Source organism: Salvelinus namaycush, chromosome 2, assembly GCF_016432855.1.
Source record: "Salvelinus namaycush isolate Seneca chromosome 2, SaNama_1.0, whole genome shotgun sequence".
In the NCBI taxonomy this organism is placed as follows: domain Eukaryota; kingdom Metazoa; phylum Chordata; class Actinopteri; order Salmoniformes; family Salmonidae; genus Salvelinus; species Salvelinus namaycush.
Window position 1 is genome coordinate 9731633 of NC_052308.1, and position 26502 is coordinate 9758134.

General features: G+C 44.2%; 2 protein-coding genes across 4 annotated transcripts in view; both read left to right on the top strand.

The window, feature by feature from the left end:
• The window catches only part of LOC120058769 (guanine nucleotide-binding protein G(i) subunit alpha-2), a 91025-nt gene extending 73103 nt beyond the window's left edge, over nucleotides 1–17922 (top strand). For all 3 annotated transcript variants that reach the window (XM_039007518.1, XM_039007510.1, XM_039007525.1), the window contains 6 exons: nucleotides 1769–1929; nucleotides 5331–5459; nucleotides 8617–8746; nucleotides 12694–12847; nucleotides 16077–16311; nucleotides 16772–17922. In XM_039007518.1, the coding sequence (XP_038863446.1) occupies nucleotides 1769–1929; nucleotides 5331–5459; nucleotides 8617–8746; nucleotides 12694–12847; nucleotides 16077–16267 (765 nt within the window). In that variant the 3' untranslated portion in view covers nucleotides 16268–16311; nucleotides 16772–17922. The remainder of the gene's footprint in view (nucleotides 1–1768; nucleotides 1930–5330; nucleotides 5460–8616; nucleotides 8747–12693; nucleotides 12848–16076; nucleotides 16312–16771) is intronic.
• Nucleotides 17923–20956: 3034 nt separating this feature from the next.
• LOC120024371 (PAK4-inhibitor inka2-like) lies at nucleotides 20957–26359 on the top strand. The gene is made up of 3 exons (XM_038968601.1): nucleotides 20957–21048; nucleotides 21157–21203; nucleotides 25329–26359. Exons 2-3 carry the CDS (start codon nucleotides 21201–21203, stop codon nucleotides 26250–26252), a joined length of 927 nt encoding a protein of 308 aa, XP_038824529.1. The 5' UTR covers nucleotides 20957–21048; nucleotides 21157–21200; the 3' UTR covers nucleotides 26253–26359.
• The last annotated feature ends 143 nt before the right edge of the window (nucleotides 26360–26502 follow it).

Here is a 26502-nt window from a genome sequence, read left to right on the forward strand (position 1 = left end):
GGTCTGGTTCTCTGAGCCTAGCCAGCTGTTCATCCGTCTGCTCTGCTGAGTCTCTGGGCATGGAGGTGTCTGGTTCTCTGAGCCTAGCCAGCTGTTCATCCGTCTGCTCTGCTGAGTCTCTGGGCATGGAGGGGTCTGGTTCTCTGAGCCTAGCCAGCTGTTCATCCGTCTGTTCTGCTGAGTCTCTGGGCATGGAGGGGTCTGGTTCTCTGAGCCTAGCCAGCTGTTCATCCGTCTGCTCTGCTGAGTCTCTGGGCATGGAGGAGTCTGGTTCTCTGAGCCTAGCCAGCTGTTCATCCTTCTGCTCTGCTGAGTCTCTGGGCATGGAGGTGTCTGGTTCTCTGAGCCTAGCCAGCTGTTCATCCGTCTGCTCTGCTGAGTCTCTGGGCATGGAGGTGTCTGGTTCTCTGAGCCTAGCCAGCTGTTCATCCGTCTGCTCTGCTGAGTCTCTGGGCATGGAGGGGTCTGGTTCTCTGAGCCTAGCCAGCTGTTCATCCGTCTGCTCTGCTGAGTCTCTGGGCATGGAGGGGTCTGGTTCTCTGAGCCTAGCCAGCTGTTCATCCGTCCGCTCTGCTGAGTCTCTGGGCATGGAGGGGTCTGGTTCTCTGAGCCTAGCCAGCTGTTCATCTGTCTGCTCTGTTGAGTCTCTGGGCATGGAGGTGTCTGGTTTTCTGAGCCTAGCCAGCTGTTCATCCGTCTGCTCTGCTGAGTCTCTGGGCATGGAGGAGTCTGGTTCTCTGAGCCTAACCAGCTGTTCATCCGTCTGCTCTGCTGAGTCTCTGGGCATGGAGGTGTCTGGTTCTCTGAGCCTAGCCAGCTGTTCATCCGTCCGCTCTGCTGAGTCTCTGGGCATGGAGGGGTCTGGTTCTCTTATGATGTTCTTGTCTATGAGTGTTCTGTACTCTGTCATGTATTTGTATGTTCTGTGTGGACCCCAGAAAGAGTAGCTGCTGCACACATCCTAATAAACTAAACTAAACTCATTATCTTCACATTGGCGACTGAACTGTGCTGTGTCATCATCGCCATCACGCCAATCATCCCTGTCTATTTACACTACACCACGGGAGGTTGGTGGCACCATAATTGGGGAGGACAGGCTCATGGTAATGGCTGGAGCAGAATAAGTGGAATGGTTTGATGCCATTCCATTTGCTCCGTTCCAGCCATTATTATGAGCCGTCCTCCCCTCAGCAGCCTCCACTGCAGTACACAGATGGTAGAGGGAGAAACACCCAGAGGAAATATATATCCTGCCTGCCACTGACTTCCACTGGCACACTTTATTACAATACTACATTATTTATCATCCAGACGCCTTGTCCACAGACACCAATATATCTCCCATATTAGCCATCCACACAGTGTAGATTACCTGGCCTCATTGGCCACCTGTCAAAACAACCCAATATTTATTAGTTTAATCTGGTTCACTCAATCATTGTCTCTTATGGTTAGAGAGACCCTTTAACGATTTATGATGAGATCTTGCATCATCACTGTAGATGCGCTTGCTTTGTCAAATCCTCTCCCCAGAGGTCCTTACACACAGCCATACCTCACTGCTCTAAAAAACAAAAGTTTGACAGACTGTTGGCTGTACATTTGGTGATAATATGGGTTCTCCCTCCGTCCTCAGATTTAAACATTAGCCCTCTACCTCTGTGTCTGTAGCAATAACTGTTCCCTAGTACTGTGGTACGTGGTACCTGCAGCCTCCTAGCTTTGCCCATAATGTCCCTCTCCTGTCCCCTCCCGCCCCCTGCAGGACGATGCCCGCCAGCTCTTTGCCCTGTCGGCTGCTGCTGAGGCGCAGGGCATCCTGCCCAACGACCTGTCCAAAGTGATCCGCCGCCTGTGGGCCGACAGCGGGGTGCAAGGCTGCTTCACGCGCTCCAGGGAGTACCAGCTCAACGACTCAGCCGCATAGTGAGTAGACATAGTGTGTTTCAATTATGAACACATTCTTATTTACAATGAGGCCTAGCAAGAGGCCTCCTGTGGGGCGGGGGCCAAAGGACAAAACGCACATTGTGATAAAAGAGACACCACAACACTAGATAAAGAGAGACCTAAGACAGCAACACAACATGGCAGCAACACAACATGGCAGCAACCCAACATGGCAGCAACCCAACATGGCAGCAACACAACCTGGCAGCAACACAACCTGGCAGCAACACAACATGGCAGCAACACAACATGGCAGCAACACAACATGGCAGCAACCCAACATGGCAGCAACACAACATGGCAGCAACACAACATGGCAGCAACACAACATGGCAGCAACACAACATGGCAGCAACCCAACATGGCAGCAACACAACCTGGCAGCAACACAACATGGCAGCAACACAACATGGCAGCAACCCAACATGGCAGCAACCCAACATGGCAGCAACACAACCTGGCAGCAACACAACCTGGCAGCAACACAACCTGGCAGCAACCCAACATGGCAGCAACCCAACATGGCAGCAACACAACATGGCAGCAACACAACATGGCAGCAACCCAACATGGCAGCAACCCAACATGGCAGCAACCCAACATGGCAGCAACACAACCTGGCAGCAACACAACATGGCAGCAACACAACATGGCAGCAACACAACCTGGCAGCAACCCAACATGGCAGCAACCCAACATGGCAGCAACCCAACATGGCAGCAACACAACCTGGCAGCAACACAACATGACAACAACTCCATGACCTTCAATGTCAACAACTCCCTTGAAGGAGTGGTACGGTCAATGATTCTCAATATAACCCACCTCCCTCCATCCCCTCCCTCCTTACCTCCCTCTAGTTCACTCAGTATGCAATCTGCACCTGCACACGCACCCTCGCGCTACCACAATACAAATAAATGTGACCAGGAGACCAACACCAGTTAGAGCTACTCTCTATCTCCTCCTGCTGCTTGTTTACTTTTTATTCAACCTGAAAAACAAAACCCTGTCTACTTTGCATACAGCTTAACAACTCTGCATTGTCTGCCAATTTCCTTTTTAATAACATTACAAACACATTAAGAGAATGAGTTGATTCTTAAAGGTCGGATCACAGAGAAGACTGGGTGTTTACCCTGATGCAATCACAGTGGCAGTTAGATTGATTGGTGGCTTGTCTGTCTCATATCAGGTTTAATCAGGAGTGTGTAAAACCTCTGGCCAGCCTCCCATTAGACTGATGTATGATGGTATTGTGTTCTGATTGATGGTAACAGAGGAGGTCTGTGTCTAGATTCTCCTCTTCTCTACTGCTCTCATCTCCTCTCCCATCTGCTGATGTGTGAAACCTGACATAATACTCCACAGGTAGCAGACTAAACTCAACTCCATGGTGACCGAACAGGCCCCATTAACATAACAGGGGGCTGTAGTTGAGCGGGTTGAGAGTTTCTTGGTGTCCACATCACCAACAAACTATCATGATCCAAACACACCAAGACATTCGTGAAGAGGGCACGACAACACCTTTTCCCCCTCAGGAGACGGAAAAGATTTGGCATGGGTCCCCAGATCCTCAAAAAGTTCTACAAGCTGCACCATCGAGAGCATCCTGACTGGGTGCATCACCTCCTGTTATGGTAACTGCTCGGCATCTGTAAGGCGCAACAGAGGATAGTGCGTATGGCCCAATACATCACTGGGGCCAAGCTTCCTGCCATCTAGGACCTATATACTAGGCGGTGTCAGAGGAAAGTCCAAAGAATTGTCGAAGACTCCAGTGACCCAAGTCATAGACTGTTTTCTTTGCTACCGCATGGCAAGCTGTACCGGATCGCAAAGTCTGTGACCAAAAGGCTCCTAAAAAGCTTCTACCTCAAAGCCATTAGACTGCTGAACAGTTAATTAAATGGCTACCCAAACTATTTGCATTGACCCCCTTTTTTTTATTGACCCCCCTGGCTCTATGCACATTCACTGGACTCTACCTACACACACACACACACACACACACTACACTACACTGAAACTTCTACACACACTACATACCCTGACACGCACAAAACACACATGCATATTGACGCTACTCACACATAGACACACTTTCACACTCTTCACATACGCTGCTGCTACTCAGTTTATTATCTATCCTGATTGCCTTGTCACTTTTACCACTACCTACATATCACCTCAATTACCTCAAATACCTCGTACCCCTGCACATTGACTAGGTACCTGTACTCCTTGTATATAGTCTCGTTATTGTTATTTTATTGTGTTACTATTTCCTTTTTTTTATTTGCAAATTGTTCTTTTTAACTCTACATTGTTGGGAAAGAGCTCGTAAGTAAGCATATCACGGTAAAGTCTACACCTGTTGTATTCAGCGCATGTGACAAATACATTTGATTTAGATTTTCGATTTGAGCGGCTGATCTCATTTTAACTCCCATTGACAGCTCTGGGAATTCTACCCATCATGGATTGCAGCTCAAATTACCCATTTTGCTTTCCATAATGCTTAAAATGTCATGCATAAAAACCAATGATGTGTATAAACCGTGGATGACTGACAGGGGCCGCTGTATTGAAGCCACTGCGCAGCCATCTTGGTAAAAAATTATTTGGAAGCTATAAAAATGAATTTATTAATGTCTACATAAATGTATTACATGTTTGATCTATTACAGACACTTGCATACTTCTAAATGATATTATGTGAGCTAAACATAATATGAAAATATGTAGAAACATTTTCCTTCAAGTATATTTTTTTGTTAGAGTACTAATGTTACTATCCCCACTACAACAACAAAATACTTACATACATGTATTTTTGTCCTTGGAAACATTTAATTGAAATACTGTAGAATTCCATTCATTCCTATGGAGTACTGTTCCTACTGAGGAGTACCAATATGGCCGACCGGTGGCGTCAAAGACTTTCAATGGCCAATACATAGCGTCAGCAATCCAGGGTTTATATACATCATTGGTAAAAACCCTTTGAAGTGATGTGTGTTGCCATAGAAATGTTCCCTTTGAGAAAGTTGAGCGAAAGAGAGAGACGTATCATACACAAACACAGAACACATGGACTCTGTGGTCGTGCATGAACCAAACAGAACCAATCCAGAATCACTGTTGTGCTAAAACACAACAGACAACAGCTGTGGTGTATCTGCTTGAGTGCCTCTGCTTGGATGTGTGTGTGTGTGTGTGTGTGTGTGTGTGTGTGTGTGTGTGTGTGTGTGTGTGTGTGTGTGTGTGTGTGTGTGTGTGTGTGTGTGTGTGTGTGTGTGTGTGTGTGTGTGTGTCTTGCCAATGTGTATGTGTCGCCACTCATCATCATCCTGTGTGTGTGGTCCTCACAGCTACCTGAATGAAATGGAGAGGATAGCCAAATCAGACTACATCCCCACACAGCAGGACGTGCTGCGGACCAGAGTGAAGACCACCGGCATCGTGGAGACACACTTCACCTTCAAGGACCTACACTTCAAGTAAGGGCTCTTAGAACAACCCTGAAACCTGAATAGTGTCAGTCTCTATATCTGGATGACTTTGTGTTGGGACAGGGGCAAACATGTAACTGACCATTACCTTATTACATTAATGAGAAAACAAAATGGATCCAGTGCACAAATATCCTGGTCTATTCCCTCTGTCCCCTTGTTTTTAACTTGCTGGGGATGAAAAAAGGTTCCAAAAGGGTTCTTTGGCTGTCCCCAGAGGATAACTATTTTTGGTTCCATGTAAAATCCTCTGTAGAAAGGGTTCTACATGGAACCCAAAACGGTTCTACCTGCAACCAAAAAGGGGACAAACGAAGAACCCTTTAAGGTTCTAGATATCCCATGAAGTCTACGCTCTTTGAAAAAAAGGTGCTATGTCCAAAGTGTATGGTTTGTGTGTGTACCACATGTGCGTGTCTTATATGGCATGTGCATATGGCTGACCAGGAAGTGTTGTGAGACACCCTCTACCTCCTGGCTGTGAGCAGCAGATGTAACACTGTTTAACAAGTACATCTGATACAATGGGAGATCCGTTCAAGCTTCAGTGCTTTTAACAGCCAGATAGACGATGAGAAACATGGTGATAAATCGGGCCATTCCTGTCTGCCTGTTTGTGTGTCTGCCTCTGCCTGTCTCTGTCTGCCTGCCTGTCCGTCCGTCTGTCTGTCTGAGTGGTCTGATATGAGTCCACAGTGACCAAGTTCCAGATAAACTCAGAGCGCTGCGCGAGGCTGACATTTACCTTCTGTCACAGCCTCACAGACACGTTGTCTGGGATGAACAATACATGGAGACAATTGATAAGAAAAGAGTCACCTCTTTATATCTCTGTCCTGTTGGCTGTAGCTATGGAAACTCCTCTCCAGGAAAATAACAGAATAACAGAATGAATGAATGGCATAGAAATGACAACTGAGACATTTGGTTGAGGGAGAGATAGTGAAAAGAAGACATGCTAAAATAGTGTTTGTTTCTTTTGTGTTACCTTCTCCATATTCTCTCGCAATGTTTCTGTCTTTAGAGCTTGTGTTGTTCTCCTCACAAAGAGGAAGCCACTGAAGCTGCTGTGATTATCACGATCCCCATAGACCCAGTTGCCTGACCCGGATACCCCTCTTTTACGCTGCTGCTACTCTCTGTTTATGTTATATGCATAGTCACTTTAACCATACATCCATGTACATACTACCTCAATTGGCCCGACCAACCAGTGCTCCCGCACATTGGCTAACTGGGCTCTCTGCATTGTGTCCCACCTCCCGCCAACCCCTCCTTTTACGCTACTGCTACTCTCTGTTCATCATATATGCATAGTCACTTTAACCATACCTCCACCTGTCTCTCACTGGCTGTCACTTTGGCTGCCATGTTCCTAAGCTTCACAATCATGTCTATCAGCAGTCTCCACTCACCGGAGATGTTAGCGCTTTTGTCCGTTTATATTTTTTTACACTACTGTCTATGCTCTCTCCTCATTTGCTGTGACCCTGTTCAAATCAAATGTATTTATATAGCCCTTCTTACATCAGCTGATATCTCAAAATGCTGTACAGAAACCCAGCCTAAAACACCAAACAGCAAGCAATGCAGGTGTAGAAGCACATTAAGTAATATTGTTCTCTATGACCCACCCACCCTCTCCCTGAGTCCATTCCCCACAGAGGCAGAACAGCAACAGCCGCATTACAGCACACTACCCATTCTGAAATGAATACCTCAAACTAATGAAGCATACTGGACACAGTCCCTTTAAATACACACTGGTCTTGGTGAACCTGTACATGGGAAATTAACACTCGTTCACAATGGAAATTTCAAGAACATTGCCAAAGACTGTGGATGATAACAGAATACAGGTACAGATTATTCCATGCCAAGTCATTGACATTTGGGTTGTTGACAGAGTCATGGGACAGTCAAACCTGTTACTCAGTTCTAAACTAGGTCATCTTAATCTTGTATGTCTGAGCCTGTGAAAGCCCAGTTTGTTGCAGGATGAAGCTTTATGTGGAATAGTGGGTCAGCTCTAGAATCTACCTTCACATCAATGTCCATTAACGTGTGATAGAAAGGCTGTGTTGTTCGCACTAATCACAGCTCAAGCAGGGGTATGACCTCAGCGCCTGCCTTCCCTAACAACCAATGTCACCTCATCTGTGTGGTGGGCTCACGTGGTAGAGCCTCGTCATCTCTCTCCCAGTTCCTTTACCCAGTTCTTCTGGTAGACACCTGGTGTAACAGTCTAATGTGTCTCCAGTGTTCAAGCGTCTGAACACTCAAAGTAGAAGCCAAGCATCTCAGAGTAGAAGCCAAGCATCTCAGAGTAGAAGCCAAGCATCTCAGAGTAGAAGCCAAGCATCTCAGAGTAGAAGTGCTGATTTAGGAGCAGTTTTCCCTTTCAGATCAAAACGGAATGTGATTGCATGGACAGAGGGGAACCTGATCCTAGATCAGCACTCCTACCCTGAGACGCTTGATACATATGGCCCCTGAGGGCTTCCTGTAGCAGTGTTGGCCCTGTAGTCTTTTATCACGGTCCAGCGTATCTAATGGATCTCTGTCTGTCTCTCTCCCCAGCTGCCTTTGTACTCAGAACAACCTCATGAAATGTTAATGCATAGCCTGAGATGGAATGTCACCCTCACTTTCTCTCTATCTTTCTTCCCCTTATCACACTCTCTTTTTCTTCTCTACTTCTCTCCTCTCTGTACTTCACCTTATCTTTTCTCTCTTTCTTTTTCGGTGTTACTACCTTCATGTCTCTCTCCACCTCTCTCCATCCTCTCTCCCTCTGTACCCTCATCCATCTCTCCATCCTCTCTCCCTCTTTACCCTCATCCATCTCTCCATCCTCTCTCCCTCTTTACCCTCATCCATCTCTCCATCCTCTCTCCCTCTTTACCCTCATCCATCTCTCCATCCTCTCCCTCTTTACCCTCATCCATCTCTCCATCCTCTCTCTCCCTCTTTCTCCTCATCCATCTCTCCCTCTCTTTCTCCTCATCCATCTCTCAACCTCTCTCTCCCTCTTTACCCTCATCCCTCTCTCATTCCTCTCTCCCTCTTAACCCTCATACATATCTCCACCTCTCTCTCCCGCTCTCTCTTTCCACTCATCCCTCTCTCCGCCTCTCTCCTGCAGGATGTTTGACGTGGGCGGCCAGCGCTCAGAGAGGAAGAAATGGATCCACTGCTTTGAAGGAGTCACAGCCATCATCTTCTGTGTGGCGCTGAGTGCTTATGACCTGGTGCTGGCTGAGGATGAGGAGATGGTGAGGAGGAAGAGTCACCTATCTTATCCACACCTTGGAAATAGACAATATTTCTGTGATCCACACATTATCAACTGGTCATACGTATACTTGTCATCTGGTACCAAAACACCCATATGCTTTACATATTATAAAGCAAATATTACTTCTCTACATTTTGTTTAACAAGATATGTGCACTGGAATAGGCTATTAGATTAGATCGATTTTATTATATAGGGGTGTACGTGATATACTGCACACACTGCTTACTGAAGTGTGGGTTGATGACTTAACCTGTGGAGTGGTTCAAGCTGCTTAGATAGCATCTGATTTCTGTGCAACGAGCCATTTGTTTTCCTCACTGTGGTGTCAAGCACCCAATCAATACACCACTTATGTAAGTACAGGACAAATACTTGATGGGAGGAACCATCCTACCTCACAGACACTGCATTTTGTGAGAGAGTGTAACAACTTGATCCCACATTAATTCAATAGTCTTGTTGATATACTATAGCTCACAAATTCTTAGGACCAAATAGGCCGTTCGTTTACTTCTATGGATGTTCACCTGTTTTACTTCCTTTCAGTCAGTCCTTTTTTTATACAGCACATTCATCTATTTTTAACAGTCTGCTTGAACAATATGTTTCCTCTCACCATCCCCCTCACACCACACAGACACACTCGGCCTCTCCATCCATCTCCACTACTGCAGTGAGAAAGAAGAAAGCATAGACACATTCACAAAAGACATACTGTACCACTACCCTATACAGCTAGTTTTAAAATGAGGTGTTACTGCCCCCTTGTGGCAACCTCTATGTTTTATCCTTTAGTTGATGTCTTTGGATGTGATGTGACCAATTTTGTATTTATTTTATTTTACCTTTATTTAACTAGGCAAGTCAGTTAAGAACACATTATTATTTTACAATGAAGGCCTACCCCGGCCAAACCCTCCCCTAACCCGGACCACTCTTGGCAAATTGTCCGCCGCCCTATGGGATGTATTTATACAATGGGTGGGTCTAATCCTGAATGCTGATTGGTTAAAATCGCATTCCAGCCAGTGTCTATTCCACAAGTTACCACCGGCTAAATCTATGATGTTAAAATGCCTATTTACTCTGTTCCATCTGACTGTGCAATCCGCTGTCTCATCAGCCCAGCCAGGCAATTTATAAACTTGACATCCACCATAAAAAGCATCGAGACATTAGCTCACATTTCTTTTAGACTAGCAATTTGTTTTTAACAGTAGAGATTTGTATAAACCTTGCTGTCTGTTTCTCCGACATTTGCAACATTGTTTCAATATTCAAATTTGATCTCCAGCTGTCCCATAGTAATGAATGTGTCGGGAGTTGGGACGAGACAGACATGCATGCAGCGTTTCTCATCCAGTCTAAATCATGAATCAGCTGGCATAATTTCTATGAATATATACAAAGAAATGTCAATTGAAAAAAGGTCAAACGAAACTTAGTGCGGCTAGTCTTTCCAGCTTCAGATTGAAGTAATTGTGTTAGCTGTATTGTTGGCTAGCTCCTCTGAACAACAGTGTACTGTTGAGAGAGCAGATTTTCTATGCCAGGCAAAATCGCACCTCATTAGCTCATTGTTATAGATGTATCCAAATAAATGTCATTAGAAAACAGCTTAAACAAATGCAAATGCTACTGTTGTTATTCTGGCTGCACTGTTTGACGTGACTGTATGCTAGCTGTAGTTGGCTAGCTAGCAAGCAAGGCATAAGAACGTTGCTAGCCGGTATGGCAATGGAACATTTAGAGCGGACGACTGGGTTGTGTCCATAGATACAGAACAAAAAGACTGAACGACTGGGTCGCATCTCTGGCAACCGAACCAATAGAACAAACGACCAGCCGGCTTGGGTAGCAACCCTAGATTTGTGTTAGGACTATATCTTGTGGAAGGATGAAATAGTATGAATAAATTCATCAGATTAATGTTTTTAATGATAATATGTAAATCATTATTTTAATATGTTGGTAACCCGTTGTATAAAAGTGATAATGCCCTTGGAGGATATATTGGCATGGTTTGCTGGCCCTCGACTAACAACACCTGTGCCAATATATCCTCCAAACACCGTCTTTTCAGGCATTATCATTTAAATAAACCCTTGCTGATGCTATGTTTTGGCCATTGAGAGGCTTTGAAGCCACCGGTCGGCAATATTGACACTCCCCAGTAGGAGCAGTCCTCCATAGGAATGAATGGAATTCTACAGAATTTCAATTAAATGTTTCAAGGACAAAATTACAAGATTTATGTATTTTATTGTTGTATTGTGGACAGTAAATATTTGTAATCAAAATAGTTTAAGGAAAATACTATAGATATTTTAATTTGTATGTTTAGATCACATAATATAAATGAAAAGTATGTGTTAAGGTGTCTGTAATAGAATGCATGTGGCAAAAAGTTATGTAAATGCTTTCTATAGCTTCCTAAATATTTGTTTTACTATTGTGGGGGAGTGCCAAGATTGAGGCACAGTGGCTTCAACACAACGCTCCTTCTCTGTCATCTAGTGTTTATATACAGTTGAAGTCGGAAGTTTACATACACTTAGGTTGGAGACATTAAAACTCGTTTTTCAACCACTCCACAAATTTCTTGTTAACAAACTATAGTTTTGGCAAGTCGGATAGAACATCTACTTTGTGCATGACACAAGTAATTGTTCCAACAATTGTTTGCAGACAGATTATTTCACTTATAATTCACTGTATCACAATTCCAGTGGGTCAGAAGTTTACATACACTAAGTTGACTGTGCCTTTAAACAGCTTGGGAAATTTCAGAAAATGATGTCATGGCTTTAGAAGCTTCTGATAGATTAATTTACATCATTTGAGTCAATTGGAGGTGTACCTGTGGATGTATTTCAAGGCCTACCTTCAAACTCAGTGCCTCTTTGCTTGACATCATGGGGAAATCAAAAGAAATCAGCCAAGACCTCAGAAAACAAATTGTAGACCTCCACAAGTCTGGTTCATCCTTGGGAGCAATTTACAAATGCCTGAAGGTACCACGTTCATCAGTACAAACAATAGTACGCAAATATAAACACCATGGGACCACGCAGCCGTCATACCGCTCAGGAAGGAGACGCATTCTGTCTCTTAGAGATGAACGTACTTTGGTGCGAAAAAGGGGGAGGCTTGCAAGCTGAAGAACACCATCCCAACCGTGAAGCACGGGGGTGGCAGCATCATGTTGTGGGGGTGCTTTGCTGCAGGAGGGACTGGTGCACTTCACAAAATAGATGGCATCATGAGGGAAGAAAATGATGTGGATATATTGGAGCAACATCTCAAGACATCAGTCAGGAACTTAAAGCTTGGTCGCAAATGGGTCTTCCAAATGGACAATGACCCCAAGCATACTTCCAAAGTTGTGGCAAAATGGCTTAAGGACAACAAAGTCAAGGTATTGGAGTGGCCATCACAAAGCCCTGACCTTAATCCTATAGAAAATTTGTGGGCAGAACTGAAAAAGTGTGTGCGAGCAAGGAGGCCTACAAACCTGACGCAGTTACACCAGCTCTGTCAGGAGGAATGGGCCAAAATTCACCCAACTTATTGTGGGAAGCTTGTGGAAGGCTACCTGAAACGTTTGACCCAAGTTAAACAATTTAAAGGAAATGCTACCAAATACTAATTGAGTGTATGTAAACTTCTGACCCACTGGGAATATGATGATAGAAATAAAAGCTGAAATAAATAATTCTCTCTACTATTATTCTAACATTTCACATTCTTAAAATAAAGTGGTGATCCTAACTGACCTAAGACAGGGAATTTTTACTAGGATTATATGTCAGGAGTTGTGACACACTTAAATGTATTTGGCTAAGGTGTATGTAAACTTCCGACTTCAACTGTAAATAATTGTACGTGACCCAGTATTTCTCCCCATCTATCTGTCTACCAGAACCGGATGCATGAGAGCATGAAGCTGTTTGATTCCATCTGCAACAACAAGTGGTTCACAGAGACCTCCATCATCCTCTTCCTCAACAAGAAGGATCTGTTTGAGGAGAAGATTACACGCAGCCCCCTAGCTATCTGCTACCCCGAGTACACAGGTAGAGAAGCCTTCCAATGTGTCTGTAGGACTGTAACGTACAGCAGGTTGAAGTGCAGTCCGACAGAGAAATAGTGTAGTTGTGACGGTTGAGGGTGTAGCTATTTCAGCAGCAGTAGTAGCTCTAGCAGCAGCAAATTGAAACCGTGACATAATATTGGGGGCAGAGTTTGGGGTGCCTTGTGAGAATTCGTCAGCGAGTGGGTAACCCGCCTCTGCTATCCGTTCTATTGGCCAACTTGCAATCCCTGGAGAATAAACTGGATGAGCTCCGTTCGAGACTATCCTACCGATGGGACATTTTAAAACTGTAATATCTTATGTTTCACCGAGTCGTGGCTGAAAGACGACACGGATAATATACAGTTGGCTGGGTTTTCCCGTGCATCGGCAGGACAGAACTGCTATGTCTGGTAGTACGAGGGGTGGTGGTGTGTCTATTTGTCAATAACAGCTGGTGTGCGATGTCTAATATAAAGGAAGTATCGAGGTATTACTTGCCTGAGGTAGAGTACCTCATGATAAGCTGTAGACCACACTATCTACCAAGAGAGTTTTCATCTATCTTATTCGTAGCCGTCTATTTACCACCACAAACCGATGCTGGCACTAAGACCGCACTCAGCGAGCTGTATAAGGCCATAAGCAAACATGAAAATGCTCCTCTAGAAGCGGCGCTTCTAGTGGCAGGGGACTTTAATGCAGGAAAACTTAAATCCCGTTTACCTCATTTCTACCAGCATGTCACATGTGCAACCAGAGGGGAAAAACACTCTAGACCACTTACTCCACACACAGAGATGCATACAAAATCTCTCCCTCGCCCTCCATTTGGAAAATCTGACCATAATTCTATCCTCCTGATTCCTGCTTACAAGCAAAAACTAAAGTAGGAAGTACCAGTAACTCGCTCAATACGGAAGTGGTCAGATGACGCGGATGCTACGCTACAGGGCTGTTTTGCTAGCACAGACTGGAATATGTTCCGGGATTCAGCCAATGGCATTGGAGTATACCACCTCAGTCACCGGCTTCATCAATAAGTGCATTGACGACGTTGTCCCCACAGGGACCATACGTACATATCCCAACCAGAAGACATGGATTACAGGCAACATCCGCACCGAGCTAAAGGCTAGAGCTGCTGCTTTCAAGGACACTAATCCGGACACTTATAAGAAATCCTGCTATGCCCTCAGATGAACCATCAAACAGGCAAAGCATCAATACAGGACTAAGATTGAATCCTACTACACCGGCTCTGATGCTCGTCAGATGTGGCAGGGCTTGAAAACTATTACGGACTACAAAGGGAAACCCAGCCACGAGCTGCCCAGTGACGCGAGCCTAGCATAGGGGCTAAAGGCATTTAATGCTCGCTTCGAGGCAAGCTACACTGACGCATGCATGAGAGCACCAGCTGTTCCGGACGACTGTGTGATCACGCTCTCCGTAGCTGTTGTGAGCAAGACCTTTAAACAGGTCAACATTCACAAAGCAGCGGGGCCAGATGGATTACCAGGACGTGTACTCAGAGCATGGGCGGACCAACTGCCAAGTGTCTTCACCAACATTTTCAACCTATCCCTGACCAAGTCTGTAATACCTACATGTTTTTAAAGCAGACCACCATAATCCCTGTGCCCACAAAAGTGAAGGTAACCTGCCTAAATGACTACCGACCCGTAGCACTAACGTCGGTAGCCATGAAGTGCTTTGAAAGGCTGGTCATGGCTCACACCAACACCCTCATCCCAGAAACCCTAGACCCACTCTAATTTGCATACTACCCAAACAGATCCACAGAAGACGCAATATCAATCGCAACCCACCCTGCCCTTTCTCACTTGGACAAAAGGAACACCTATGTGAGAATGCTGTTCATTGACTACAGCTCAGCGTTCAACACCATAGTGCCCACAAAGCTCACCACTAAGCTAAGGACCCTGGGACTAAACACCTCCCTCTGCAACTGGATCCCGGACTTCCTAACTGGCCGCCCCAGGTGGTAAGGGTAACCAATAACACATCTGCCAAGCTGATCCTCAACACGGGGACCCCTCAGGGGTCCGTGCTTAGTCCCCTCCTGTATTCCCTGTTCACCCACAACTGCGTGGCCACGCACGACTCCAACACCATCATTAAGTTTGCTGATGACACTATAGTGGTGGGCCTGATCACCAACAGTGATTAGAGGTCAGAGACCTGGCAGTGTGGTGCCAGGACAACAACCTCTCCCTCAACGTGCGCAAGACAAAGGCGATGATTGTGGAATACAGGAAAAGGAGGGCCATTCACATTGATGGGTCTGTAGTGGGTCGAGTCGAGAGTTTCAAGTTCCTTGGTGTCCACATCACCAACAAACTATCATGCTCCAAACACACCAAGAAAGTCGTGAAGAGGGTCATGACAACGCCTTTTCCCCCTCAGGAGACTGAACAGATTTGACACGGGTCCCCAGATCCTCAAAAGGTTTTACAGCTGCACCATCGAGAGCATCCTGGCCGGTTGCATCACCGCCTGGTATGGCAACTGCTCGGCATCCGGCCATAGGGCGGTACAGAGGGTAGTGCGTACAGCCCAGTACATCACTGGAGCCAAGCTTTCTGCCATTCAGGACTTCTAGGCGGTGTCAGAGGAAGCACCCCCAAAAAAAATCTAAGACTCCAGTCACCCAAGTCATAGACTGTTCTCTCAGCAATCGCATGGCAAGCGGTACCGGAGTGCCAAGTCTAGATCCAAAAGGCTCCTTAACAGCTTCTACCCATAAGCCATAAGACTGCTGAACAGTTAATCAAATGGCCACCCGGACTATTTACATTGACACCCTCCCCGACTAACCTGTACCCCTGCACATTGACTTGGTACCGGTACCCCCTGTATATAGTCTCGTTTTTGTTATTGTATTTAACTTTTTATTTTATTTTTTACTTTTGTTTATTTAGTAAATATTTTCTTAACCAACAATGCAGTTCAAGAAGTAGAGTTAAGGGCTTGTAAGTAAGCATTTCACGGTAAGGTCTACATCTGTTGTATTCGACGCATTTGACAAATGCAATTTGATTTGATTTGGATATTGAGCTTGCCAGTGACGATTTCCAAGAGATGTCAACTTATAATTGATTAATAGTAGTTTATCAAGGAATCAATCCTTACATTGTAATGTCCAGCCACACATCACATTATAATGCTTGTTTTTTTGTTCACCATTTTAACCTCTCGCTACTCAGGAGCCAACAAATATGATGAGGCAGCCAGTTACATCCAGACCAAGTTTGAGGACCTGAACAAGAAGAAGGACACCAAGGAGATCTACACCCACTTCACCTGCGCCACCGACACCAAGAACGTCCAGTTTGTCTTCGACGCTGTCACCGACGTCATCATTAAGAACAACCTGAAGGACTGTGGTCTCTTCTAGAGGCAGGCCCAGAGGAGGCAGGCCCAGAGGAGGAGGGAGCTAAGGTGAGCACAAAGATTATGGAAAACCAAACAGCTAATCCAATGTTAGTGATGTCTCTTTTGGTCACTAAATGGCTATGTTAAAATTATATAATAGTCAATATGGTAATGAACTAGCGCCCTGTGTTCTGCGCAATTTTGTGACATAGCAAGATTTTATCCTGTATTTTAAGGATAGAGAATGCAATTGTCTGAAGATGGTCCCGGACCATCTGACAAAAAATAAAAGGGGACAGTTTTATGAAAAAGTTTTAAATAAAGGTTCAAATCCAGGCATACATGAGGTGTGATTTTGTTTTCTGGTGGTTAGGTTGACTTGGCACTACAGCATAGATGTGACACATTTTAAAAACCCATGCATGTCTTACCTGTAAAAATACACAAACTGCACATCTCAACTCTAATTAACATCTGCTCAGCCATATGTCTGGGGTAGCTGACTTTTCCTACCTATGTCCTCCAGGAGTACAGCCCAGAGAGCCTGCTGCCTGGAGGATAGAGAGAGAGAGTGGGCAGACACACCACCATCACAGACACACTGTACTGGCACTTTTCTATATGGAAACAAACATAACAGACTGAGATGTTGGGGAAAAAAGCCTTGCAGAATTATTCCAACAATCACTGATTCTCAACCGTCATGTCCTCCTCTCCCGCTTGTGGTTTTTGTGTTTTTGTTTATTTTCTTTGTATGTTAGATATTTAATTTGATAGGTGTCTCTTTTTTTTATTGATATCTGGCAAGTCAAAATTTTATCTCAGATTTATAATTTTTCGCTTGTATCTTTATTGTTTAACTATTATCAGAGGTTAGAAATACATTCACTTTACTTTAACAGATGTCTGCATTTTATGAAACTTTAAATTGCATTAAGCTTATTTTTTACAGGGAAACAAGTATGGAGCGAGAACATAAATTGTGAGGAATTTTTTGGGGGATAATGTTTACATAATGCCAACAAGGTTTGGGATCAATTTCATTTAAATTCCATTCAATTCAGAATGGAAACCAAATTCCAATTTCAAATTTTCTTAATTGAAAAGCATTGAAGAGAATTGGAATTTCAATGTACTTCCTGAATTGACTGGAATTTAAATAAAATTGACCCCAACCGTGATGCCAACATTCTTCGCTGTATAATATCGCTTATCGTTCTGCATGACTGTCCATAGATGATCATAGCTGTATTTCTGTAATTCTCACAAACAATGTAACATTCCTTTAGAAAATAATAACAAAAAGTTAAGAAAAAAGTATCAGTTTTGAAGATAAAAGATTTTTAACCAATATTTAATATAGATGTGCTTTCCTAACATTATTTGTTTTTCTTTCCTTTTTTTCTGTTTCAATCCATGTCTTTTGCAGTATGTTTGTGCCTTGATATCTGTTCATACCTGTTACTTGTAGAGACTTGCTTTCTCCATAGTGTGAATTAGGGCTATTTCTACTCCCATACTATTCCCATGACTGATGAAGTGGTAAAATATAGATCACAATAATGGCACAGAAATTAACAATGATAGTCTTTTGGTAAATATTAAAATGGTTTAAATGTTCTACTATTGTTTAATTTAAATAAAGTTTTAATTTAAATAAAGTCAGTTTCCATCCTCCTGGCCTGTCTTTAGGGTAATATACTTTTCTACATATTCCACTGTAAAAATGCCATTTAACAGCTAATAACATTTTATTGGGGTCTTAAAGGTAAGTAGCCCACCACTTAAGGTACAAATTGCACATCCTATTGTACATAAATGTAAATTGGACTGTACCGACCGTCCAAACAACACTTCACCCCCCATACACATACAGTAATCCTATACTTGAGAAACTGACAAGGGAGGATGATGGGGGGCTTGTATATTCAAATGTGCAGCTATGTATATGATCTGCCTAAAGTAGGGAGCGATCTATACAGATTGTGATGGTGAGTGAATGTAGCCTACAGGAGGACATGTACAGTCTTGCTCTTTCTAATAAAGTGATTGGGGGACAATGTAACAGTCCAGCTCCAGCATTTGAATTGTAAAACTGCCATTTAGTGAAGAATACCATGAATGTTGTAGTCATTGGCACAACAATAGGCTCCCCCAAACAGCCAAGGCAATCATCCACTCAGGTAATTCAGAGAGTGGAAAGGGGATGGGGGTAGTTTGAGGGTTCATGCTGTGTGCAGTTCCATAGACTACCAGATAAATCCACAAGGTGGTGTACATTATGTACACCACCTTGTGGATTTATCTGGTAGTCTATGGAATTTCTTAGTCCTCTATAGTGAAATACAATTTCTTATTACTCCTCTATAGTGAAATACAATTGATGCATAAAATAGGTAGGTTCTTAAACAAAGCATCATGCTAAACTAAACATGTCACATTGGCAGGGGTGAAAGTAGATTTAATGTCTTACCGGTGAAGGACACACAAGTGGGCGCACGCATTTTTTAAACTAAAAAATATGCCTATTACAAAAATTACAGAGTAGCCTACTCTGATGGCACTGACAACGAGATCAATAAAAACGATGTTATCTGATCTATATAATCGGCCTACGAAAAGGGGAGTCACAAATACAATATGACGTCCATCTAACCTGGCAAAGGAAATTATTGTCCAAAAACAAACGAAAGTGGCACTAACCCAATGATACAGACAGTGAATATGCCCACTCACCCGGGATATGGCGGATATTCTCCGCGGGGTACCAATAAGATAGGCTGCTGTTCGCTCAATTAAGTTAACAATGTTGATAACTAAAAGACAGACTGGAGTTGTTTCATTTTCATCTCTTTACGTCAATAGTCATTTGCTTACCAGACAGAGCAGTAAAGTACTTTATAGAAGTTGCACACATGGGGGAAATGTTGGCCTTTTATAAAAGCATTTCATGCAATTCTACGTAATTTTACTTAACTGGAGACTTATTTTTTAATACCGCACAAATGTTCGAAATGACAGGCTACTTTGACTGACAAACAGAATCTGAGGTCGCTAAATTATCGGCTTTCTCCTGGTGTAGTAGGCTATTCGGAATGATTTAATTTATTTCTGAACACAGCAGTAATTATATAACATTGGCAAATGTATTTGAATGTATCATGGGTGCTGAAGTTCGTTCAGAACCCTTCGCGTGGCTATGATTCTATAAGGATATAAATGAAGTGCAACGCTGAACAGATGAGAGTTGCAGGCTCATGTCTATCAGAGTAGAGAGGGGGGGATTATAGAAAGTGAATCTCATTCTAGTTATGTGAGACACACTGGCGCGCTTCTCGCACAACCAGGACCACGTGTTGATCTCAAACAGTTTGAGACCAACCCAAATGAACTCTTTGAATACTAGGCCAAGGATGAAAATCAATTTTTTCACATTACGTTTTTTTGTGGGGGCGGTAGAATGAACTAAGAGGCAACTAGAATTAACTTTGATCGCTTTTGTTATAATTTTTAATTTGCAAAAAGTGTACATTATTTTTCATGCAAGGAGAGGTACCGGATCCGGTCAAATAGGTTCCGGAACAAAACAGTCCAAAACGGAGAGGTACAGGATCCGGCTCAAATTAAGCACTGTCTATTTAGTAATTACAGAGCGCGCTTCCAAAACTCGGGCTCTTCCAACTGTAGGCAACGCGATTTAAAACAATCCACAGCCTTAAAAAAGAAGAAACTAAAGATCCTCTGTGGCCAAATCATGCTTTCTGGTGTAGTAGCCTATTCTGAGTGATTGTATTTATTTCTGTATAAACAGGAGTAAGCTAATTAGGCAATATATTTTTGGCAATTTAATTAAATTTACTTTAGGGGAAGCTTAGCCTTATGGACACGCCGCCTATGCCTTTTAATGTGGCAGAAACACAACCAGTCATGATGTTTTCATCTGATTGTCTAACAATCATTGCGCTTCTGTAGGCTACCCGCGCACATTCTTCACTCACAAAATCATTTCAGCATACAAACTCCAACAGTGCACTGTGCACCCGCAATTTAATGGATGGAAACAGACATCTGTTATAAAACACCTACGTGTATTCTAATGACATTCTGCGATTATAGCTTGAATTGATGCATCCACTGTTGTCCACGCGCGCCTCGGTCTCCGCTACTCATCTCCGCGCGCCTCAGTCTAAGGCTAAATCCAACACTGTCTGTAGGTACATGATAAGAGCCTATTGTAGTGGCAAAGCATCAAACAACATATATAGTATAGGTGTACATCTGTGAATTGTGATGATTAGGATATATTCGTTATAAACCCTCTTCCTGATTGTGTGCGTCTGTGTGGCTGCACGCGCCACAGTGTACAAAGAGTGTTCTGATGTGTGGCAGGGGGGTCAGAAAGAAGATTGATAGGCTGTCTACTTGCCTAGTGTAAGACAAATTCTGAACAACGTCGTCTCCACCATGATTGACACGTGACTAACATATCAACAGTGTAGCCCTGGTAATTGTTTTAATTCCGCAGATAATAAATTATATATTTTCAGGTGAGGGAGAAGTGTGATGTATTGACACGGTGTTTAGGTCTGGGGTCGTGTTTCAGGCGCGTTGCTATTGGCTGATTCTGTGATGCGCGCCGTTGACTGGCTGTGGGGGAAGAGACTGCGCTCACAAAATAAACTGCCAGCCACATCACATGCACTCTTCTGTCTGAGGCGCGTTGAGTGGACATCGGACCTACTGGGAAAGTTGTGAACCGTTTTGGATTAATTGTTCTATTAGAGGAGTCAATTATTGACCAATGTAAGTAGCCTGGTATAGAGAAATGCATCTTAAGCTACAAAAAACGCCGATTTATGAACAACGTGAGATCCATATTTTGTATGCTGACTGAACCTTCTCTTTTTGCAGGATAAAGTAATCCATTTGGAATTCAGACAGACACGATAAGAGCAATGGTAAGTTTATTTTGTAACATTTGCAACAAAAAATGTGATATGCTATTTTATGTGGTGTGATATGAGTTGGAGAAACATGCTGGCACTGAAGTGCCCATGCATTTCTAACCGTTGTACAGAACAGTGTGCACGGGGAGTTTATTACGGTGAGCAGCCCAATGTTGTGGTAAACAAAACCAAATTATCGGTGCTTTTAACGTTACGACCCTCCCGTGACAGTCAGGGCAGCAGAGAACAATACATAGAAGCTGACTACAATGGTTAACTATATGCTACAATTCGTTTGATAAATGGGAGCTCTCTTACAATTGTTCCATTTTATTTTGAAGGCCTGTCCTTTTATAAAAACAAACTTTTGTTTTAGAAATTAAATAGTCTTGTTTGTCGCTTAATTCTTTATATATTTCTGTCAGATGCAATTGCACATATCTGGAAATCAGAATATATTTTAGCTGGTTACATGCAATATGGCTATTCAATAATGCGCTATTAATGTGTTTTTGATGAACAGTCAACGATCAATAATGACATACAAATGTAATTATCAACTATACATGCCTCCCTCCGACATCTGTGTTTTGCTCGGTGTTCTTCGTTCAGAGTGTTTCCTGTAGCACAGATATGGCCATGGCTTGGCCTTGAAGTCATCTCTTAGCTCAACCAATGACTGGTGCTCTCTACCATTGTTTAACAACACCACAGTAATGAAAGGCTTTGGAAGGCTGGAGTGTTCACTATGTGTCCCCCCCACATACTGATTTTAGGGTACTATTTTGATCTCCCTAAAGCTACTCGTACAGTAGGCTATGTGTTGAGCTGGGTGAGTCGGACCTCCACGCTATTGTGAAGGACTCTGCACATGGATGACCTTTCAGGGTTTGAAGCCCCTCTCTGGCCCTGTCTCACTCTGTCAAACAGAGCTCTCTTCTACAGCCAAATGGTTAAGTTGCCACAGCTGTGAAAACATCAGGGCATCCCCACTGGGCAAAAAACGGTTGAATCAACATTGCATTTTCTTGTTGAAATGACATGGAAGCAATGTGATGACGTTGAATGAACATGGAAAACTGATTGAATTTGAAAAAAGTTAACATAACTTTTTTTATACCCAACTTTTAATCTAAATGCAATGACATGGTAACATTTTTTGTTGATTTCACATTAGTTGACAACTCAACCAAATGTAAATCATAACTAGACAATGAAATGAGTCTGTGGCCAGTGGGTCATTTCTGCAGGCCTGGTCTCCTCACTGTGCCTGTAGACTGCACACTGGCCTGAGACAGCTGAGGGTTGGGAGTTAACACACATTGTTGGAGTCTGTCTGCTTAACAAGCGTGCTAAAAAAACATGGAAAAACCTTGGAGCTGTCTAACAAGGGAGAGTGTATCAAATTACATCATTCTGCAGCTGAGGAACATGTTTTTTGTTGCACAGGGATTATTATTTTTTTTTTAACATATGAAAAGTCCATTGTATACAGTAGGCTTTGTTAGCTACAACACCTAAGTGAAGTGGATTGATTTTAAAGTGTTGCCATGTCACCTTTTTACCTTGATGTGACAAGCTGGATTCAAAGACATTCTTAGGGCTCTATTCAATCTGTACCGCTGAAGTGATAGAACATGGAAAGGTAAATTCTGACATATGCAGCGTTTACCGTGAATGCAGTCTCTACTAACGCGGGAACATTGCCTTTAAATTGCAATCACACTAACGCAGCGGTACCGATTGAATATAGCCCCTAGTCATTAAGACATCCCGAGGATGCTGTTGTAATGTTACTGAATGCTATTGGACCTTAATCTTGAGGTGATCTTAGGAAATGCCATTGATTTTTCATATTGATTTTTTGTAAGACTTTCAAACTTTATGGTCAATGATGTACTGGTAAAATAACCAAAACTACCATGATTTATAAAAGTGGCATTCAGACTTGAGATGATTTGGTGATGACTTTGAAATTAATCATACATGGGGTTTCTCACTCCCATTGTCTAATCCCACAACAGTGATGTCATTTCCTGCTAGACAATATGGGCCAATCCCCAAGGAATCCTGTAATTCTAGTGTGTACCACAGGATGTGCACTTCTAAGCTCCTCTAAGATTCATCAGTCTCTAGGCTGTCCAACTTCCTCTCTGACTTAAAGAGGCAGAGAGCGTTTCCCTGTACATCCTGTTCCCACAAGCCATGTTCTAATAAACTAAGGAGCACTCTGTTGAGAAACCTCTCCATAAAGCTGCTCTGAGGTTTGGGTGGAATGTGGTGGAGGTACGGCTGCAGAGGTGATCTCAGCTGGTTAGAATCTTGGTGCAGTGCTGGGTAGAAGCACAGGAAACTGTTTTAGCTTTTGGACCAGGAGTTGGTGTATGGACATTTCTAATACAAACTAGGATGGTGGATTGGACTAACTTTAACATTCAGTGAAAATGAATTAGTGTCTGTAAAAGTGTGTAACATACTCTGTTATACACTGCTCAAAAAAATAAAGGGAACACTTAAACAACACAATGTAACTCCAAGTCAATCACACTTCTGTGAAATCAAACTGTCCACTTAGGAAGCAACACTGATTGACAATAAATTTCACATGCTGTTGTGCAAATGGAATAGACAAAAGGTGGAAATTATAGGCAATTAGCAAGACACCCCCAAAAAAGGAGTGATTCTGCAGGTGGTGACCACAGACCACTTCTCAGTTCCTATGCTTCCTGGCTGATGTTTTGGTCACTTTTGAATGCTGGCGGTGCTCTCACTCTAGTGGTAGCATGAGACGGAGTCTACAACCCACACAAGTGGCTCAGGTAGTGCAGTTCATCCAGGATGGCACATCAATGCGAGCTGTGGCAAAAAGGTTTGCTGTGTCTGTCAGCGTAGTGTCCAGAGCATGGAGGCGCTACCAGGAGACAGGCCAGTACATCAGGAGACGTGGAGGAGGCCGTAGGAGGGCAACAACCCAGCAGCAGGACCGCTACCTCCGCCTTTGTGCAAGGAGGTGCACTGCCAGAGCCCTGCAAAATGACCTCCAGCAGGCCACAAATGTGCATGTGTCAGCATATGGTCTCACAAGGGGTCTGAGGATCTCATCTCGGTACCTAATGGCAGTCAGGCTACCTCTGGCGAGCACATGGAGGGCTGTGCGGCCCCACAAAGAAATGCCACCCCACACCATGACTGACCCATCGCCAAACCGGTCATGCTGGAGGATGTTGCAGGCAGCAGAACGTTCTCCACGGCGTCTCCAGACTCTGTCACGTCTGTTACATGTGCTCATGTGCTCAGTGTGAACCTGCTTTCATCTGTGAAGAGCACAGGGCGCCAGTGGCGAATTTGCCAATCTTGGTGTTCTCTGGCAAATGCCAAACGTCCTGCACGGTGTTGGGCTGTTTCTGACCGTTTGAGCAGACACATGCACATTTGTGGCCTGCTGGAGGTCATTTTGCAGGGCGCTGGCAGTGCACCTCCTTGCACAAAGGCGGAGGTAGCGGTCCTGCTGCTGGGTTGTTGCCCTCCTACGGCCTCCTCCACGTCTCCTGATGTACTGGCCTGTCTCCTGGTAGCGCCTCCATGCTCTGGACACTACGCTGACAGACACAGCAAACCTTTTTGCCACAGCTCGCATTGATGTGCCATCCTGGATGAACTGCACTACCTGAGCCACTTGTGTGGGTTGTAGACTCCGTCTCATGCTACCACTAGAGTGAGAGCACCGCCAGCATTCAAAAGTGACCAAAACATCAGCCAGGAAGCATAGGAACTGAGAAGTGGTCTGTGGTCACCACCTGCATAATCACTCCTTTTTTGGGGGTGTCTTGCTAATTGCCTATAATTTCCACCTTTTGTCTATTCCATTTGCACAACAGCATGTGAAATGTATTGTCAATCAGTGTTGCTTCCTAAGTGGACAGTTTGATTTCACAGAAGTGTGATTGACTTGGAGTTACATTGTGTTGTTTAAGTGTTCCCTTTATTTTTTTGAGCAGTGTATATTTTATTACGTTCTCAAAACATAAACGGAGGAGACTGTCAGTTTCTAACCCGTTATCTCCCTGTCTCTCTAGTTGTGTCTGCAGGATTCTGAAGACTGTCAGTTTCTAACCCGTTATCTCCCTGTCTCTCTAGTTGTGTCTGCAGGACTCTGAAGACTGTCTGGTGAACCAGATGCAGTACATGAGGTCCCTGCAGGACCTGAAGCACATGAGCCGACCGGTCAGCGATCCCTCCGGCCGCTCCTATGCCATGACCCGTGCCTGCCAGCAGAAGACTCAGCAGCGGGAGCGCATGACACGCCTCCGTAGGCCCATCTCTGAGGCCAGCACTTACGACTCAGCTTGCTGCCTGGCCAGCCCCATGGAGGAGGAGCAGGAAGGGCAAAAGCGGCTAATGCAGGGCTCCCCCAGCAGTGACAAGAGTCTGGAGTTTGACTCGGGCTACTCTGAGGCGTCCTGGCAGGACGAGGATGTGGTGCTCAGGAGGACCAGGAACGTACGGGTGTCTAACTCCGCCTGCCTCCGCACCAACCGGGGAGTGGGTCCCGCCGGCCGGATCCGGCCCAAATCCACTTCTGACGCTTGTCTGGAGCGCTGGACGTCATTTGAGGCAAGCAGCGACCCGGAAGACTGGACCACGTCACTGCTGAGCCGCAGCAGGAACAGACAGCCCCTGGTGCTGGGGGACAACAGCTTTGCTGACCTCATTAAGAACTGGATGGACCTGCCAGAGTGTCCTGAGCCAGCAGAACTCAAGCCCCATGCAGGCCGGCGCCTGGCCAAGGACCTCCTGGTCAACATGAGGAGGAAGCTGGCAGGGATGTCTAAGAGCGTGGAGATGAGGGCCAGACCAGCAGACAGCACCAGGGTCAGCAGGGCCGCGGTGGCCCCCAAACGCATGTCCTGCCCCGTGGGCTTCCAGCCATGCAAACCCTTCTTTCACCAGTCCCACACAGGCCTGCACCAACTGGGAACAGACTTCTACCAGTTCACTGCTCTCATGAAGACAGGCAGCCGACAACCTATCATATGCAATGACATCATCGGGTACGTCTGATTGGAGTGATGTCACAACTACGGATTCTTACCACAGATTTACATAATGTTATTTAATTTTTTTTATATGTGCTTTATGTTTAAATAATGTTGAAATTGTTACAATAAAAACATTTTTCTGTTGAAAATATTTTTTGGGGACTACAATAATTATTAACTTACAGGTTTTATTCATAAATAACTCATGAAAATAAATAACGCATGTTTTAGTTTAGATTCAGCTTTCAGATAGGTAGTGACATCTTGCCAAG